The 18,002-nt window shown below is 47.9% G+C and overlaps 1 protein-coding gene across 1 annotated transcript; it reads right to left on the bottom strand.

Moving 5' to 3' along the window:
* Positions 1-4,667: 4,667 nt before the first annotated feature.
* LOC120600730 (pepsin F-like) lies at positions 4,668-13,663 on the bottom strand. The gene is made up of 9 exons (XM_039860245.1): positions 13,611-13,663; positions 12,400-12,556; positions 11,435-11,552; positions 11,237-11,355; positions 9,862-10,061; positions 7,717-7,833; positions 6,178-6,322; positions 5,988-6,086; positions 4,668-4,814 (listed from the first exon to the last, which is right to left on the bottom strand). Exons 1-9 carry the CDS (start codon positions 13,661-13,663, stop codon positions 4,668-4,670), a joined length of 1,155 nt encoding a protein of 384 aa, XP_039716179.1.
* Between the last annotated feature and the right edge of the window lie 4,339 nt (positions 13,664-18,002).

The raw sequence follows: 18,002 nt of genomic DNA on the forward strand, positions 1-18,002 counted from the left end.
GAAATATTTATAGCTAATATAATAATTTATAGCTAAATCTCTTTCCATATAGATATATAAATATGTCTGTCAAAGTGAGATTAGCATGTCTAAAGGTGAGAAAGTTGATGTGTCCGCCGTTTCATGTTGTCAACTAACCCTTCAAGTACGTGGAACAAACGAGCCAGGTCCATCAGGCTAAGACCTTGTAGCGTGTGCACGTAATACCCACCTTGGCCACTAGGTGTCAGCCCATCGCTGTCTCTTCCTGCTTGGCTTTTTCTGGGCATCGATTTGCTTTCGAAGACAACCTCGGAGATACCGTCCTCTTTATAGAACAATGCTTAGCTCTCTCCTGATCTTAAAAGTGATCACTGAACAAACTAAGAAAAGCGTAAAGCGAGAGGGAAATTTCCCATAGTGCTGCCTCCAGAGATGCAGCACTATGTACGTTTGGTCTCTTCCTGTTCTATTCATGAAGTTGTAATAGCTTGTGTTACTCTGTGACAGGCGCCGTCTCAGAGGTTTTCTGCAGATCTGTGCATTTAATCCTCACTATAGACTGAGAAGGTAAGGACTATTCTTTCCTGTTATTATTTTAGTTACATATTTGTACAGCCTGTTTGAGATACATTTCACGTATCATAAATTCTACCTACCATTTAAGGGGTACTGTTTAGTGTTTCTTAGTATATTAATGGAGTTGTATAGCCATCCATGATTTAATTTGAGGACATTTCAATACCCCAGAAGAAATGCCAAACACATTAGCAGTCAACTCTCATTCCCAGTCCTGCCCTTTTCCCCAACTAGAAGAGACTATTTATTGTTATTAATTATTTTTTTTATTGTAATAGGAACGTACGACATGAGATCTTAACAAAATTTTAAGTGAACAATACAGTATCACTAATTATAGGCACAATATTGTGGAACTGATCTCTAGAACTTATTCACTTTGTATAGCTGAAACTTCATACCTGTTATATAGCAATTCTCCACTCTCCCTGCCCCCTGACAACCATCATTCCAATCTCTGCTTCTATGAGTTTGATTACTTTTGATACCTCAGACACATGGAATCATACGGTATTCGAATTTTTGTGACTGGCTTATTTCACTTAGATTAGTCCTCAAGTTTCATCCATGTTGTGGCAAATGGCAGGATTTTCTTCTTTCCTATGATAAAATAATATTCCATTTCATGGATAGACCACACTTTCTTTATCCATTCCTCTGTCGATGGACATTTGGGTTGTTTCCGCATCGTGGCTGTTGTGAATAATGCTGTAATGAACATGACAGTACAGATATCTCTTCGAGATCCTGATTTTAGTTCTTTCGAATAAATAACCAGAAGTGAAATAGCTGTGTCACGTGATAATTCTATTTTTTAACTTTTGAGGCACCTCCGTACTGTTTTCCACAGCGGCTGCACCATTTTACATTCCCACCAATAGGGCGCAGGGTTTCACGTTCTCGTCAATGCTTGTTGTCTTTGGGTTTTATGATAGTGGCCATCCTAATGGGTGTGAGGTGATCGCTCATTGTCAATTTCGCTTTGCATTTCTCTGAGGATTAATGAAGGAGGAACTATTTTTATCCTAGATTTACAGAATAGAAAACTGATGTCCAGAGATAAACCTATCCAAGGTCGTGTGCCTGGTAATGTGTGTCAGAGCTGGGATTTGAACCCAGACAGAAAAGCTCCACAGTGTGTGAGCCTGGCCAGTCTGCCGCCCCGCCTTCCATATGCTTAGCAAACCTGTGATCATGCTGTTTTATACTCTATTCTTTTCTCCCAACGTCATATTAGAATGATTTCTTTCTTATAACATGAAATATTCTCCTAAAACAGAATTTTAAGGTGGCTGCATGGTGGTCTAGCTATGCTGTGGATACCGTGTGCTTGACTGGCATTGAGATGTCCCTGGTGTTCTCTTTTGTAAGATACTCTGAGGGTTACACCTGTGCTCATGTGTTCGCAGGCATTTCTGATCATCGCCTCAGCATAAAGCATAGAAGCGAAATTGCTGAGACAAGGGCCATGCATATGCAAGGATGTCATCTCAAAAAAGATTGTACCAATTTGCACTCTTACAGGAAGTGCTCAAGAGCTATCACATTCCTTTTTCTCCACATTCTCGCTCACCAAAGGCTATAAATAAATCTCTCGGTCCGCAATTATTAAAGGGTAGAAGTGGAGGGAGGGGGAGATTTTTCCTTTGATGATTAAAATTTATTCTCATGTTCATGGCACAGGCTACAAATATAGAGCGTCAGGAACAGTTTGGCTCATTGATAGACACAGCTTCAGCCCCGCACACAGCCTTGCAGAGGGGAGTAAAGCCTGACCTTTGACAGTTGGTATAACGGCAGTCGGCCACACTGCCACCACGGGTGTCGCCTGGCACGGAGGCAGCGCTGAGCTCTAGCGGAAGCACTTACTAATTCATCCATTCATGTAGTTCACATGTATTTATTGAGGGCCTACTATGTGCCCGGCACCAAGTGCTGGAGCCAGAAGATGGGAAGGGGACTTCTCTCATCGGTGCAATGGGGACAAGGTTATCTGCCTTGTGGGGGGCCATGGGGAGACAGTGAGATGGCGTCAGTAATCAACTGGAGCTGTTATCATGACTCTTATTGTAATAGTAAGTGGGGTAAGTGCTGGTTTCTGACCAAGAGAGACGTTGCTTATGGTTCCATGAAGATCTACGTGGAAAATGAGTTTTACAAACAGTTCACTTGCATCTCTCTTAAGCCCAGTTCATGATATGTCTTGTTTGCTTAAAAACAATACCGACTCAGATCTCACCCTTTCCCTGCCCTACATCGGCCTCTCTTGCCTCCCCCTTATGCTGATCATAATCCTATGCCATCCCAAAGGGGTCGGGTACGCACAACTGTGGGCGTGCAGTGGACTTGCACACAGATGGTGACTGCAGGTTTTGGGGATGTGGTGGCAAGACTGAGGTCAATGGCATACCCTTCCACACACACAGCCCTGGAACCTTCTCCCTGGCCCTCGGAAGAGAAAATCCATCACTGCTCTGGCCCCCTATCATCTAACCACTGTCATCTCCATCCAGCACCTGCCGTGGGTGTCACGATTTATCTCTTTTTATTTCTTCATAACTCAACGGTGGGTTCTTAATCCAGCCCTCCGTTCCAGGGGTCCACCACAGTGCCTGGCACATACTGGGTGCTCAGTAAATATGTACCGAATGAAAGGGTGATGAAGGCAGGAAGACGTCACTCTCACCGATGTTGGCCTCGCCTAGCACAGGGCAGTACTATGCGTTGAGACGAGGCACTCGTTTCCACTTTTATTCTTTCCTGCTCCTTCTTCTGACTGGGCCCCTCTCCCTCTGCCTTCTGACCCCTGCTGCTCTCATCCTGGTCCTCTGCCTGGGGTCTGCAGGTGGGAAAAAGTGATACCCACACCCAAAACTTGCTAAACCATGGAGGCTCAAACCAAAGGGTTTTGACACTGTCCCCCTGGAGGAAGCTCAGAATGATATGCTCTGGAAGGTCAAAGGCTTTGTGTACCCTGGGGCCCCTTTATTTGAGAGTCTGCCTCTACAAGACAGTCTTGGGGGCCAAGGGAAGGGTCATGCTGGGCATCTGAGGGGTAGGGATGGCCCAGGCATCCATATGGGCCCATCACCTGAGAAGCAGGACCAGAAAGGACATTGTAGGTATGTGTGGCAGAGAGCTAGTGACTGGGGTCTTTGCCTGCCTTCTTGTGTGTGCATTTGGGAGACAGTGGAACCATTCCAGTTTGAAGGACCTCACCCAGAGGCCTCCTAGAGCAGAAGACCACTGCCAAACATCCTTTGAGATGGGAAGAATAGAATTTATTTTTATTCTCCCTCATCATCCCTCTGAATGAGGGCGTGGTGGAATTTGTGGGGTAGCCACAAACTTTTCCATTGTCCAGAACATCTCTCTGCCAATTCTTCTGGGGACTGCTTCTCCCTAGCTCCAGGCAGCGGTTCTGAAGGAAACTGTCAATCACCATTTATAGCTCAGCGGAGGCCATGTGACCAAGTGGAGCCAATCATAGTACTCCCTACCTTGGCCATAATGATTGGTCCAGGGCTGGACACATGACCTGAGGTGGACCAATCAGAGCCCTCCATGGTACTCTACTCTTGTCTGAGCTTCTCTCCTTCCCAACCTTTAGTTGCCTTAAGGATGTAAAAACCTGGGACAGGCAGCAGCTGAGTCCTTCCCCACATATAGAGAAGCATGGCAAAGAAGGTGAAGAGAATCAAAGATGAGAGAAAGGAAAGAAGGAGAGAAAGTGAACTGATGGCTTTTGATTTCTTGGGTTTAGTCACTGAGCTCTTTGGACCCGCTCTGGCTCCTGTATCCTGGATCCCCAGTACCCTTTCAATAAATGTTCCTTTTTGATTAAGCCAGCTAGAGTTGGGCTCCTCTCACTTGTGGTCCAGACTAGATTCTAGAGTCCTGCCTGATTCCGATGCATCTCCCAGACCCAAAGAGAGGTACCCGTTTACATTAGCACCATTGGAAATGAGATCCTTTATTTTCCACTGAGAATTAGGCTTTGCAGAGCACCAGACACAGTTTGAGCCAGCTCTCCTGAGTGGGAATGCTCTGAATGTGTTTGTGAGGGTGTTTGGAGTGGGCCTGGCTGCTTCCTGGAGCAGTGCGAGCATCTATATCACCACTGGAGCCAGGCCAATCCGGTCATTTGCCCGATCGAAAACGGTGAAGTACATCCTCAGGAAGACATCACCCAGGATCCAGACATCTGAATTGGCTACCATGCCTTCAAAGTTGCTGTAGCAGATGTCTGAGTTGTACTGGAGGAGACAGAAACAACACACCGGTCAGCCTGAGCCCTCACTTGCCACTCACTTTAGTATCCAGAGCTGGTGGCATCTCAGCTCCATTTCCCTCCTTTCCGATGAGCTAAGTGGCTCTTTCTGCAGCGGCAGACGTGGGGTACCTGCCCAGAAACCAAAACTGCCTGTAGCTCTCCTCCCACTCTGCTGTCTTTCCTTGGGACCGATGCTCAGGCTGTTCCTCGTCGCCCCGACTCATTCTTAATGACCGAGCTCAGCCTCCTCTGGGCAGCCTTCCTGGACCCATGCCTGCCCTCCTCAGCCAGTCCAGGATGGATGGGCTGATTTCCCTGGAGGTCCTTGTGTCTTTAGCCTTAAGCGTGCCCATGTACCCCTTTGGATAGCTCTTTGGGGTTCCCTTTGCGTGGAGCCTGATGTAGACCTGCCTTGACCCAGGCAGGCCTCCTTGAGCCTCCAAGAGGCTGGGGGCTTAGAATTATTTCTCTCCTTCTCGTCCTCAAAGCTTTCTTTGAACCCATTCAAGCCTCCTCTGAACTCCCATGGGAACGGACATTTATTAAGCTGCGACTCTGGGCCAGGTGCTCTGTGATCACTGTGCATCCTTTATTCGCATCAGCCTCGAACCACCCGCGCAAAGGGAGGGGGTGGTACCCCACTGACAGAGCGGGAGTTGGGGCTTAGCAAGGGGAAGTGGCAACTTCAGGCGAGGATTATCATCGAAACCAGGACGTTTTTGAGATGGGAAGGGAGCTCTGTTAATTACGGCGAGACAACACACTGAGACTGTCCCCAGCCAACTGCACCTGTCCCTATTCCTTTGGCCTGGCTCTGGGCTTGCTATGGCTGATTTCCTGCGTTCATCCGTCTCAGCCCCCTGGTTACACGGAAGCTCTCTGAGGTCAGTGGCCCTCAGTATTCTGCTCTCCTTGTGCCTAGCGCCGTGCACGTGTGGGGTGGTTGCCCTATGTTTCTGTGAGGATGATGGATGCCCTAGACAGCCATTTGCCATCAAGAGGTTTGTTTTGTGGGTGGTGCCAGCCCAGCCAGGGGTGCTCTACAGCATCTGCAATAGCTAGACCTGGCCTCCAGGGGCCTCTTCCTCCTCGCCTCAGCGCAAAGGATCCAGCAATTCCCAGATTGGAGAATCAGCTCCAGGGGTTGGGCCCTCACCTTCTGGATGTAGGCACTGGCTGGTACGGGGTACTTGATGCCATTGATGGTGAAGATGGTGTCAGGCAGGGTGTCAATGGAGCTACAGTTGACAATGTACTGTTAGAGAAAGGAGGAGAGAGAAGGTTAGCACAGCTGATCCTTCGGTGTGTGGAGAGCCCCAAACTGACCCTGTGACATGACTCTGTACCTCGCCACTGCTGATGGGCTGGGCGTTGATGGTCTTCAGGATTTCGAGAATAGGGTCATTTGGGCCAATCACCAGTGAGGTCCCAGTATCGACAATGGCCTGGCAGCCACTTTTACAAGCAATAATCTTCCCATTCATTGAGATGCTGAGAGACAGGGCAACGAAGCGGGCACGAGGATTACTCCGCAGCCTCCCCGGCTGTCCCCAGAACAGTCCTCCGGCTCGTGCCCTCCTCTGTTTCCCTTTGTCTCTCGTCACACTGACCTTCTTTGGCTTCCTTTCAGCAAGCTCGTTCATGCCTCAGGGCCTTTGCACCAGCTAGAATCGCCCCATCTCCTTTGTCTGGCTAATTTATCTTATGCTCTAGGTTCCAGCTTAACTGTCACTTTTTCAAGGAAGTCTTCTCCCCAGACTAGATCAGGCTCCTCTCTTGGTCACTTTCGGCATATGATTCATTTCTAGCATGTATCAAAGTGACAGTTCATTATTTGTGTGACTTGATCTTTCATGTGTGGCCGCCCTACTAGAGGTGAGGTCAGTAAGAGCAAGTGGTACCCTCAGTGCCTCCCTCAAGTGCCTAGCCCACAGCATATGCTCAACACATGTTAGTTGAATAAGTGAATGAATGAATGAACAAGTGAACGGGTGAGGGTTAACTGGAGACATGTATCTGGTGTCTGACCAGTTATGAAAGCCACGCAGGGAAGACGAAGGTTCTTCTGGGCAGCAGAAGCGGTGGGAAGGGAGCTGTGTGTTGTTTTCCCCGCTTCCAAGCCTCCTTCACAGACACTGAGGCCTCTGGCCAGGCAATGCCTGAGCTGGCCCAAGGAGCAGGATGTGGGCCTCTAAAGGACATTTAGAATTTTTGTCTGATGGGATTGCACAGAATCCCATCAATGATTGCCACTCTGTTCTCAGGCCACTCCCAAATTCCCAGCTTCCTGATTCTCTCACGTCCCCTGCCCAGGATGGGGGTGGGGGGACACCCCCTTGTACGATGTGCTTTCAGGTCTCCAGAACGAAGACAACGTCTCATCGGTGCTGGGTAGGTTCTCCCACCGGGGACCAGCCTTCCTGGTTTGTCCAGGACTTTCTGTTTTCAAACTGGCAGTCCCGTGTACCGGGGTGACCTGGGATGGTTAGTCACCTGACGATGACCCTGTTCAGGCTGGTGGAGTTCTCCTTGATCCCCTTTTCACTGCAGCCCGCCCCACAGCCTGGTGGGTGCAGCTCTCCCACGCTGCACGAGCCTCTTCCAGGAGAGTTCGGTCCCCAGGCCTGTCCCCTCTCATTGTACTCCATGACTTAGGCCCAGTCCAGCTTCTCTGTTCAGGAGGCGTGGGGCAACTAAGAACCCATGCTGATGTGTGTGTGTGTGTGTGTGTGTGTGTGTGTATCTGTGCATCTGCATGTTAGCATGTGGCTATGTGCGTGTCTGTCCAAGTCTGTGTGTGTCCAAGTATCTGTATATACATTCGTGCCTGTGCACATGCATGTGTGGCGACGTCATTGCTGTGGCCCTCACGGGGAGGGGCTTACCTGTCCATGGAAATCTGCCAGAAGCCACGTTGAGTCACCGGCACCCACTTGAGGTCCCCCTTGTAGTAGGAGGGGTCCACCCCGCCGAACAACACCACGCTTCTCTTCTTGTTGTTGCTGGTGGTGGGGGGGCGGGGCAAAGAGAGAGCTCATTGTCAGGGGAGAATGATGGGTGGCTTTTCTCAAGCTCAGTGACATGCCAGACATGAAGGGCTGCACTTATCAGTGATTACTTGTCCAGGCATCGCACAACCCTGTGGAGTAGGCACTTCTATGGTCTCCATTTTACAGATGGGGAAGTCGAAGCATGGAGGGGTTGAGTACTTGTCCAAGGCCGGTCACATGGCTAATGAGTGGTAAAGCTAAGGTTTGAACTTGGACGCTCTGGCTGGGCTCCGAAGACACCCAGGTCCCCTCCAGCAACCGGAGCACTTGGAGATGCTGTTGGAGGATGCCATGCGGGAGGGGACTGGCCTCCACCTTGTCTAGCCTGTCATTTTTCAGAAGAGCTGAGGCTGGTGGGAAGCCACAGTCCATGGGCTCAGGCTCGCACAGGGCTGGCTTCATGGGCCTGCTACTTGTGCTGTTCACAGGGTCCCATGCCTCTGCTGTCCATGTTTTGATATTCCTAATACTCTTTGAACAAGAGGCCCTGTTTTTCATTTGGCACAGGCTCCTGCAAAGTAGTAGCTGGTCCTGGACTCATGATAAAATGTTAGTGAGGGAGAAAACATCCCTGCTCACCGCTCTCCTCCCTGTTGCATCGAATCTATCAGCAAATCCTGTTGCCTTTTCCTGCTACTAGAACCCTAACTCCTTCCCTTGCTCTTCCTCTTCCACGTCCCTGGACCAAGCTGCAGCCCTCCTTCCCCTAGAGAGCGTACTCAGCCTCTTCCCTGGCCTTCCTGCCTCCTCGTCAGTCCGTCATCCTCCAGCATGCACCCAGAGTGAGCTTTCAAAAACGTAGCTCAGGTCACGTTTTCTCCCTGCCTAACCCTCCGCCAGAGGCCTCCACTCCCGCCTAGAACAAAACCCTAGGGCGGCCTTTGCCCTTCCTCCAAACGAAGACTTCAAAAGGCCCCCACCTCCAGCGATCCAGCCACACTGGCTCCTTGCTGCTCCTCCGTCGTGCCTTGGGGCCTTTGCACCCACTCCTTGCATCACCCCCGATCCCGCTGATGGAGCTTTGCTTCTCCCCCATCACAAGGTCTCAGTTCAGAGAGGTCTTTGCCACTGCCCGTCTAAAACCCCTCTCTCCTCACTGAACATTCCGCCACCTTGTTTTACTGCTTTCCCGCCTGTGAAAAGGGGGATCGAGAGTATCTGACTAGGAGTTATCTTTTCCCTTTGTTTGTTTATTTATTTCTTGTCTGCCTTTTCTCTCCCTCCTGTCTGTCTTCTTCACATGCACAGAGTGGTCCCCAGCTCAGTAAATATTTGTTGAATGAGTCGTCTCCTTTGATGGGGTACAAGTGTCCCAGAGGCTTATAGAGGTTAAATAACTTTCTTCAGTTCATGCTGTGGAGCCAAGAACATAGGTCCCCCCGGAGGCCACAGCCTCAGTCATACTCTGCCTTCTATGTGGATCTGTGGGGAAAACTTCTGCCTTCAGTGGGAAGACACAATCTGTTAACAGGGTCCTCCTCTAGTCTGTGCTCACCCCGCCCCCCACACCCCAAACCTTCAGCCCGTCGGGGACTTCAGCTCTTCATCTATCTAGCTCAGTGACTGGACACCTGCTGATGGCTTGACCACCCACCATGGGGGACAGTTCCACAGGTTGAGTTTGAGTCCTGCCGCTACCAATACCTGACTGGGGAATTCTGTGCAAAGCTCCTCTCTGAGCTTCAGTTCCCTCATCTGTCAAAGGGAGAAACTGAACTGCAGGGGTTGGCAAACTTTTTAAAGGGCCGGATCGTCATTATTTTCGTCTTCGCAGGCTGCGTGATCTCTATTGCAACTTCACGGTGCTGCCGTCATAGAGCCAAAGCAGGGCCGTGTGACAATAAAACTTTATTTATAAAGAACAAGTGGCAGGCCGGATGTGGCCTGGGGCCACTCTTTGCTGATCCCTGGATTAGAGTGTCTCTCAAGAACCTCTGGGTCAGGTAGTCTATAATTTTTCATGCAACCGGAAGCACTTACCTACTCAAGTAGAAGGCGAAGATGTTCTGAGAAATGAGGCCTTGTTTCCACAGGTTGTCAAAGATGGGGGTGGACCCTCGGAAGGCGATGTTGGGGTAGGCCAGGCCTAGGATGCCATCAAAGGTCCCATTTTCAAAGGACTTGTTGGACTCCTTCTGGCTCAGGCCAAAAGCCTGGGACACAACCACAAGGCTTCCGATCTGTGGGAGAGGAGGTTGTTCTGGTATAAAGGTTTAGGAAGTGGGGCTGGGGCTGGGCGGGGGTGGAGGTGGGTGGGCAGATGTCACTGGTACCACAGGGGCCAACCGAGGCCTGGCTATGCCCTGGGCTGACCTCAGATGGCGGTAACGAGCCAGATCCCTTTGTGCAACACTGTGGAGTTTAACCAACACCCTGTTCCTCCTGCTCGCATCATCCTACTTAGTCAAATACGCTTTATTCATTTTTTACAGGCGGGGAAACCGAGACTCAGAGTGGGACAAAGTGGCTCCCATTTGAGGACCTAATGAGTAGAGAGAAGGGTCGTCTTCTTTTTGGCATTACCATGATCTGATGACAGAAATGGAGCGAATCCGTTGCAGTTCATTGTGGATTCTGCATCCCTTGCCCCTCCTCCCCAGGAGGCAGAAGCCACTTATATCATGTAGCTGCCAGGGGCCTTATGAAAAGTCTGCCTGGGAAACACTCTTTTGGATGTGTGTGTGTGTGTGTGTGTGTGTGTGTATTATTCAGTCACTTGGGGAGGCAGTCTGTAGTTTTTATTAGATTTTCGAAGGTCCCCCAAAGTAAGAACATTTTTATCAGGGCCCTCCGGCATCTGAGGCCCCCTGCTTTCCCTGCCCTAGTGTCCGGAGCCCTCTGCAGCCCCCAGAGGTCCCAGATCAGTTCTGCCCTCTCTTGGAAAATACTCCATGCCTCCAGGTGTGTGACTTGGGGCAAGGCACTCACTCTTTTTACCTCAGTTGCCTCATCTGTATTATGGAGATACCAATAGTGCCTGCCACGTGGGGTTGCTGCAGGATTAAACAAGTTATTACAATGAAAATGCCCAGCATAGTGCCTGACACAATCTGAGAATGTAAAAATGGGCAGTTGTTCCTCACCTCTCCGGGCAAAGTTGGCTTTCGGCTCACTGTGGGGAAAGGAGCTGCAAACACACGCCACCAGGCCCCTCCTGCACAAGAACCCACTCTCCGGGTTAGCCATTCTGGAGGTTTGTCTGTCAGCAGGGCCACGATCTCCCCAGGGATGCAGCCCCACAGGTGCTGGGGGACTTTGGGATGAATGGGCGCTCCCCGCTGACCCTGCATCTGGTCCCGTGAGCAGTGGTTGCTCCCAGGGCCAGGTGCATCGCAGCCTCCGGTTCCCACCTTACCTGGACGTTGTCGTAGCCGAGAAACCCGGACATGATCCCCGAGCCATAGATGAGCCGGATGCGCTGGCGTGTGCTCCGGAAGGTGGAGGACAGCCGGGGGTCGAAGACGTTGTGTGTGGCTGCAGACACAGGGGGTGCAAGTCTGTCAGCCTGCCAAGGACTGAGGGGGGCCCTGAGGTGGGGTTCGGGGGCACTCACTGCAGGCCTTGCTGGAGCAGTAGATGGAGGGGACCCACAAGTCAGCTGAGCCGGTGTCAAAGATGACCTTGAACTCCTGAGGGGGCGTTCCAATGCTGATGTTGCCAACGTAGTACAGCTGTGGGGGCCGGGCGGGAGTGGTTAGGGCAGGCCTGACTGCCCTGGCCACCCCCGATCCTCAGGGTGCCTGCCTCTGTCACGATGTCCTGTGTTTCCCGAAATCACTTTCTAAATGTCCACAACTGCTGCTCAGGCCAGTGACTTCACTTGAAAGGTTTTCCAGCCTCCCCTGCAGCTCTCTAAATTTTCCATCCTTCATGGCCCAGCTTGAGTGCTTCCTCCTCCAGGCAGGTCTCTTAGGTCACCCTAGGCTACTTCCACTATCCTCAAAACATGTAACGTGAATACCATACAGGTAGCTCTTGCATTTGACATTTATTTAATCTTTGTCTGTCTCCTCTTGTGGAAGAGACGGTACCCTTTGTTATCAATAACGATAACCGTAATGTTAGTGTTTTATAACCTTGCACACTGTAGGGGCTCAATGACTTTTTATTGGTGTCACTCTTGGAGCTGCAGAGGCTAAACTTCCTCTGCCTAGGGTATAAACTTAACTCACAGTTGGCTTTGTTGTCTGATCAGACATGGCTTACCCTTCAAATATCATATAACTCAGTTCAGAAGGAACGGAATCTGTCAAACCAAGTGCCGTGATTCACAGGCGCCCAATGATATACCATTGGCACAGAAATGGATGTTAACCTGCCACCTGGTCATTGCTGGACCCAGTCCCCACAGACCAAAAGTCGAGGGTGGGAGTGTGCCTTCTCCTCCGGGGATGGGATCCTTGTTCCCCAGCGTTGCTGCCTGCAGGAGCCCCACCTCCAGATGATCCTCAGCTCTTGGCCAGAGCTCTAGGGGGTGTTGTGGGGCACCCCACATCCCTCACCACCAACCGCACTTACATCCAGGTAGTTTCTCATGGGTTCATAAGTCACTTCCGAGTTCGATTGCTTGTAAAACTTATAGGACAGTCTGTAAGGATGCTTCTCCAGGAAATCCTTCAGCAGGTCTCTTCTCCTGAGATTTTCTCGCATGGACTTGATCTTTATCAGAGGGATTCTTTCAGTGGGAAAAGGAAATAAAAAAGATAGCGATCCACTGCCCCGTGTTTCCGTGTGACCACCACGCCTTGCTTGCTGTTACACTGTGTATTTTCCGAGCATTTTCATGAACATCAACTTATTATCGGGTTACGCCACTCGATGCCATGGAAAGACCACGGCAGGGGACCTGCGTTTGAATACAGGTTCCGCTGTCATCTTGGGTAAGCCATGTAACCTTTTGGAGCCTCGGGTTCCCCAACGAGTGGAATGATAATACTCCCTTCACATGGAATGTTTTGGGTATTATTAAGTGAGATGATAGATGAAATGCACTTGACAGCCATTACCATTGCCATTACCATTGGCATCTCACTGTCTCTTTCTCAAAGAAGCTTTGGGAGCGCGGGCAAGTAGGAATCACAGTCCTCTTTTACAGGAGAGGCATCTGAAATGCAGGGAGTTTGTGACTTGGCTGGAGTCACACTGCTCGTTAGGCAAAACCAGGCCTAGAATTCGCCTTTCTGATCTTTCTCCAGAGTCCGAGCAGAAGAGAAAGGGGGAGAGGAAGCCAGGAGATGAGGAATAAATTAGGGAAATTAAAGAGGCTACAGAAACAAAAAAGAATCAAACCGGAGAAAAACACAGAGTATTGCATGCATAGAGACGTCCAAAGGGATGGAGAGATAGAAGAGAGAGATCGAGAGATGAAGACGCAGAGACAGATACACACGGACATGGGGCGAGAGCAGGGAGAAGACCTAGAAGCAAGTTTGAGAGAAAAGATGTCCCTGGATGAGACCACACCTGCACAGGTTGTGCCCTGGCCAATTCCGAGAGCACCATTCACATAGCCCATGTGCAACCTGGAGCTGTGCAGCCCCACGAGCCTGTCCCAAACCTCTGCGCCCCACAGTGCACATGGTAAGCTACTCATCCATAAATAGAGACTTGAACTTTAAGACAGGGAATCATTGCATTTCTTTCTCTAACCCTGGATGGTCAAAGAATAAGAGGACAATGAGAAAGAGCCCAGAAAGAAAGCCAGTGCTACCTGCAGTCCCCATACTTACGTGACTAAGCATTCTGAGAGGGCCACCAGGCTGAGGACCCCAATCCACTTCATGCTTTTTCCCTGGATTCACGTCCTCAGGAAAGTGAGGTTTGAACATGCAGAAATGAGCAAGAACTGCTAGTTATGTATGCTCTGACCTGCCTTCATTTTCCCCCTGAGGGCCGCTGATGGCCCTGATAAGGAATACAAACCTCCTGATAAGATCTTCACCCCGTGAGTGTCCCTGAGGAGAGGACTTAGAAAATTCTCAGAATATAGAGATTTCTATTGTAATCTCTTCCTTAGGGGCTTGGCTGAAAACAAACAAACAAACAAACAAACCAAAAAGCACAAAACTAAAATCACATGACCTAATGAAGAGTGGGGAGACATTCGCTATCTTAGAGATAAAACACTGCTCATAATGTCGTAAAAATAAGCGCTAGTTACCATGCTTGACATTCGTGGTCTTACGCAGTCTTCCTAGTGACCCCCTGAGGTATGCATTGCTGTCCACATTTGGAGAGAAGATTGCTAGGAGGAATAGAGGTCAAATGACAGAATGAAGATGTTGGGGCAGTCCATTGACATGTGAATGGCTTTAGGTGGTGGGACAGAGGGCACAAATCAAGAGGATACTTATGATGCCAATCTGCTTCAGAGATCTAGGCTAGAGGACTACGATAATCGTATAATTTTAATATTGGGAGAAATGTGATGTATGCGACCAAAAGACATTCTATTTATCTGACAGACATTTATTGAGGACCCACAGCATGCTAGGGCCTGGGCTGGATGCTGGAAAGTCAGATAAGACATAGGTGGTCCTTGCCTTCCGGGAACGTGCAGTCTAGTGCAGGGCTCGCAAACTCAAGGCCCAGGAGGCAGGGGAATGAATGGAAAGGCCGGACGGACATCATGAGCACTGGACAGCACATGCCCCACCACCACTCTGCTCTGATCGGCGGTTGCCGTGTTAGAAAGCGGGCTGGTTGGCCAGGTTTTCAAAAAACGTCAGGAGTCTGGATACTTATGTGAACTCCCCTGATTTTTAAATGGTAGCAACGAATTACATTTTTTAAAATATCGAGCCGAACTTTAAGCAACTGTGGGCTGGATTCAGCCTGTAGCCTGTGTAGGTTTTATTTCTGGCCCAGAAGTGGGAGTAGAGAAGGGACCGAGGAGATGTTCAAGTCATGCTGTTTGAATGAATAAGAGACTGAAAACATCCTAACCATGTTATTTTTCCTTTCGTAGGTATAAAAAGACCCCCAGGCTCAGATACGCCAATGCACTTAGTAACTTCCCCTTGCCGAGTGCCCGATGTAATTCTCCAACAGCATCCATGCCTTGGAAACGTTTCGTCTGCCAAACCAAATATGCAAAGAAATAATTAATTTTTAACTGTCTTATCAATCGAAGAAGACAAAAACCGACCACCCACAGCTTCTTATTCTAGCTAAAGTAAAGGGAATGGAATCGATGGCTCCTTCCAGGACTCCTGGGGCTTCCGCGTTCCTAGGTGAGATCTGTCTGGATCCGTCCCTTGTGTAGGACAATGGGAGATTGGCCTGGTCCCCAGTCTTAGGTGGTAGATGGAGGGAGGACTCTCTGTCTTACCCCTCATTGTTGCGCATTGTTAAAATTTAGTTTTGGGGGTTCGGCTCCTACGGAGGGGATTTGACAGCATCTAGCGAATGACACACACGTATGTCCTTTAACTCAACAATGCTTCTAGGAATCTATCCTGAAGATCTACTGGTAGAATTCAAAACCAGGTATGTATAAGCTATGCACTTCAATGTTATTTGCAAAAGCAGAAGATTAGAAACATATCAGAAGTGACCATCGACGGGAGTGTCAGATCAGCTCTAGCATCCCTGTATGACTGGGTAGAGTGCAGGTGGAAAGAGGAACGAATGGGAGAGAGCTCTGGGGTACACTGTTTGGTTTTTAAAAAAGAGGGGGCAGAACAGTGTTTGCGATTTGCTGCTTTCACATACACAGATATGTGTGCATATATCTGTACATATTTCAAGAAGAAACAGTGGATGAAGAAACCAAAAACTGATAAAAATTGTAATTTAAAGAGAAGGGCAGAGATAAAAGTCAGATTTTTCTTTTTTATGTGTGACTTTGCAACCATTTGCAAATGTGCTACAGAATCAAAAAACAAACACCTAAAAATCACATCCTTCAAAATCGAGAACAAACTAAAACGAATGGGCCTACTTGGATCAAGTCGGTGACATGGCCGCACACAGCAAATTACTTCAGGTGGATTTAAAATGCAGAATTTTGACTCTTATGTTCACAGTGGGATATTTTCTAAGGGCAAAAACAAAACAAAACAAAAAACAAAAATGAAACAAATAAAAAAGAAAACACGAAGAAATCTGAAACTGTAGCCAACGACTTTATCATTGGTGATAGTGCTACTGTTGATTTGCAAGGACAATGTGTATGTTCTAGGTTAAAGTAAGTAATCGGGCTAATGTTATGAAACAGACTTTCAGTGGAAAAGAGATGTAAGTATAAAACAAAAAGGTTAAGTGAAACCCAACAATCTTAAAACTTGAATTGGAACTATAAGTTTGTATTAATTATTATTTTTTTTTTCTAAAAATATGTATTTCCTAGCTCTGGACACTGAAAAACATAGAAGCAATGAAAACCTGATAACAGTGAACAGCCTAAGGCGTGGCTCGTGGCCACTAAATGTCATTTCCCACCAGAGGCTCCAGGGATTTTTGATGAGATGACTGATTCCAGGGCTGGGCCAAGAAATGCACAAGATGAGCCTGGGGCATCTTGAATGGCCGGATGGTTGGGGCCTGGGAAAAGATTCAGGAGTCAGTATGAAAAAGCTTCCACTGGCCAAAAAATAGGATGATTTGAACATCACATCCAATCAATTGAAGCACATTAAATATATAAAAAGCCATGAGTTTCATAGGATATCACATAACATCGAATATGTCACCATGAAAACTCATTCGGGCACCAATTCGTTATTCCGATTGTTGAGAGAGAAAGGGAAATCATCGTCAAGATTTATTGCTGTTTTTGTCTGGATGAAGTATATTTCACATAGCTACAATTAGTGATGAAAGGAAGTTCTTTTTATTGAAGAATTCCAGCAATTAAATTCAGGAGGAATAGTTGAATTAGGAAATCACTGTTCTGTAACTAACTCTTAATGAAACAATGGATGTAGGCAAAGGTCATTGATGAATGTAAAACCGCGGGGAAGTTCATAATAGATGGATGAGGTTGGCAGCATCGGGACCCACGGTTCCTTCTTAGCATCTATAGAAGTGGGGCAACTAGAAGTTATGTGCCTCTCGAAGTGATATGATAAGAAATACGTGGAACTACCTATGAAGTATTTCAATAAAACATTTTAAACTCAAATCTAACTCTAACCCCCAGTTTTCAGTAAATATATACATAAGGAATGAGAAAGCGATCATCCAAACCCAATACTTGAGACATTCTGTAGGATGAGTGACCCTATCTGCTTCCACTTTTGAACAAATAAATAGCATAAAAGGGGAGAGACTGTTATTTATTAAAAGTCTTAAGAAAAAAACAACTGAATGTAACTTCTGTGTGCATTCTCTAGATTCTGATTCCTGATTTGAATAAATAAATTGTTAAAAGGCATTTTTTTTTTTTTTTTTGAGAACAGAGAAATTTGAACATGAACTGGATATTAGATGATATTAAAGCTGTTGATTTTTTTTTTGAATACAATAGCATGGTAGCTATGTATATTTTGTGAAATGGTAATCTCTGCCTTAAAATACTCCAGCAAAAATGAACAAATAATAAAAAGATTCAAAAGGAAGGTCTAGAGAAAACAAAGATTTGTGTAGTTGCTATGGATTGACTTGTGTCTACCCCTAAATTCATATATTGAAGCCCTAACTCTCAATATAATAGTATTTGAAGATCAGACCTTAGGGGGAGGGGGAGTAATTCGGTTTAGATGAGGTCAAGAGGGAGCCTATCTCCCCCACCCCCCATCACCAGTGTGAAGACACTGTGAGAAGACAGCTGTCTGCAAGCCAAGAAGAGGGTCCCCAGGAACCAAATTGGCTGGTGCCTTGATCTTGGACCTGTAGCCTCCAGTCTGTGGCAGCCTGGGCGACTGAGACAGTAATGTAATTCATGATGCTGAGTGATGGAATAAAGCGTTCGTGATACTATTCTTTTTTATTCTCGTTATGTTTAAATTATTTCTTTATAATAAGAAGTTTAAACAACTTTCATTTTGAAGTTTCTGTCTGTAGTAACACCCCGAGGGTATCAGACTTGGGCAGGCCCCCAACAGCTGAGTCATGGGAGCCTGACCTGGGAACTGCCCCGCTCCCGACCTCCCAGGGCTGCTCGACTGTCCATCTTGAGA

This window comes from Pteropus medius, unplaced genomic scaffold (assembly GCF_902729225.1).
Source record: "Pteropus medius unplaced genomic scaffold, Ma_sr-lr_union100, whole genome shotgun sequence".
NCBI classification, from domain to species: Eukaryota; Metazoa; Chordata; class Mammalia; order Chiroptera; family Pteropodidae; genus Pteropus; species Pteropus medius.

Excerpts from the sequence above, each read along its gene's own strand:
- LOC120600730 (XM_039860245.1), bottom strand. The coding sequence starts at position 13,663 with ATGAAGTGGATTGGGGTCCTCAGCCTGGTGGCCCTCTCAGAATGCTTA. Across the intron at positions 12,557-13,610 it reads CTCTCAGAATGCTTAGTCAC|AATCCCTCTGATAAAGATCA; the intron begins GTAAGTATGGGG and ends TCCCACTGAAAG. Across the intron at positions 4,815-5,987 it reads CCAGTGCCTACATCCAGAAG|TACAACTCAGACATCTGCTA; the intron begins GTGAGGGCCCAA and ends TGTCTCCTCCAG.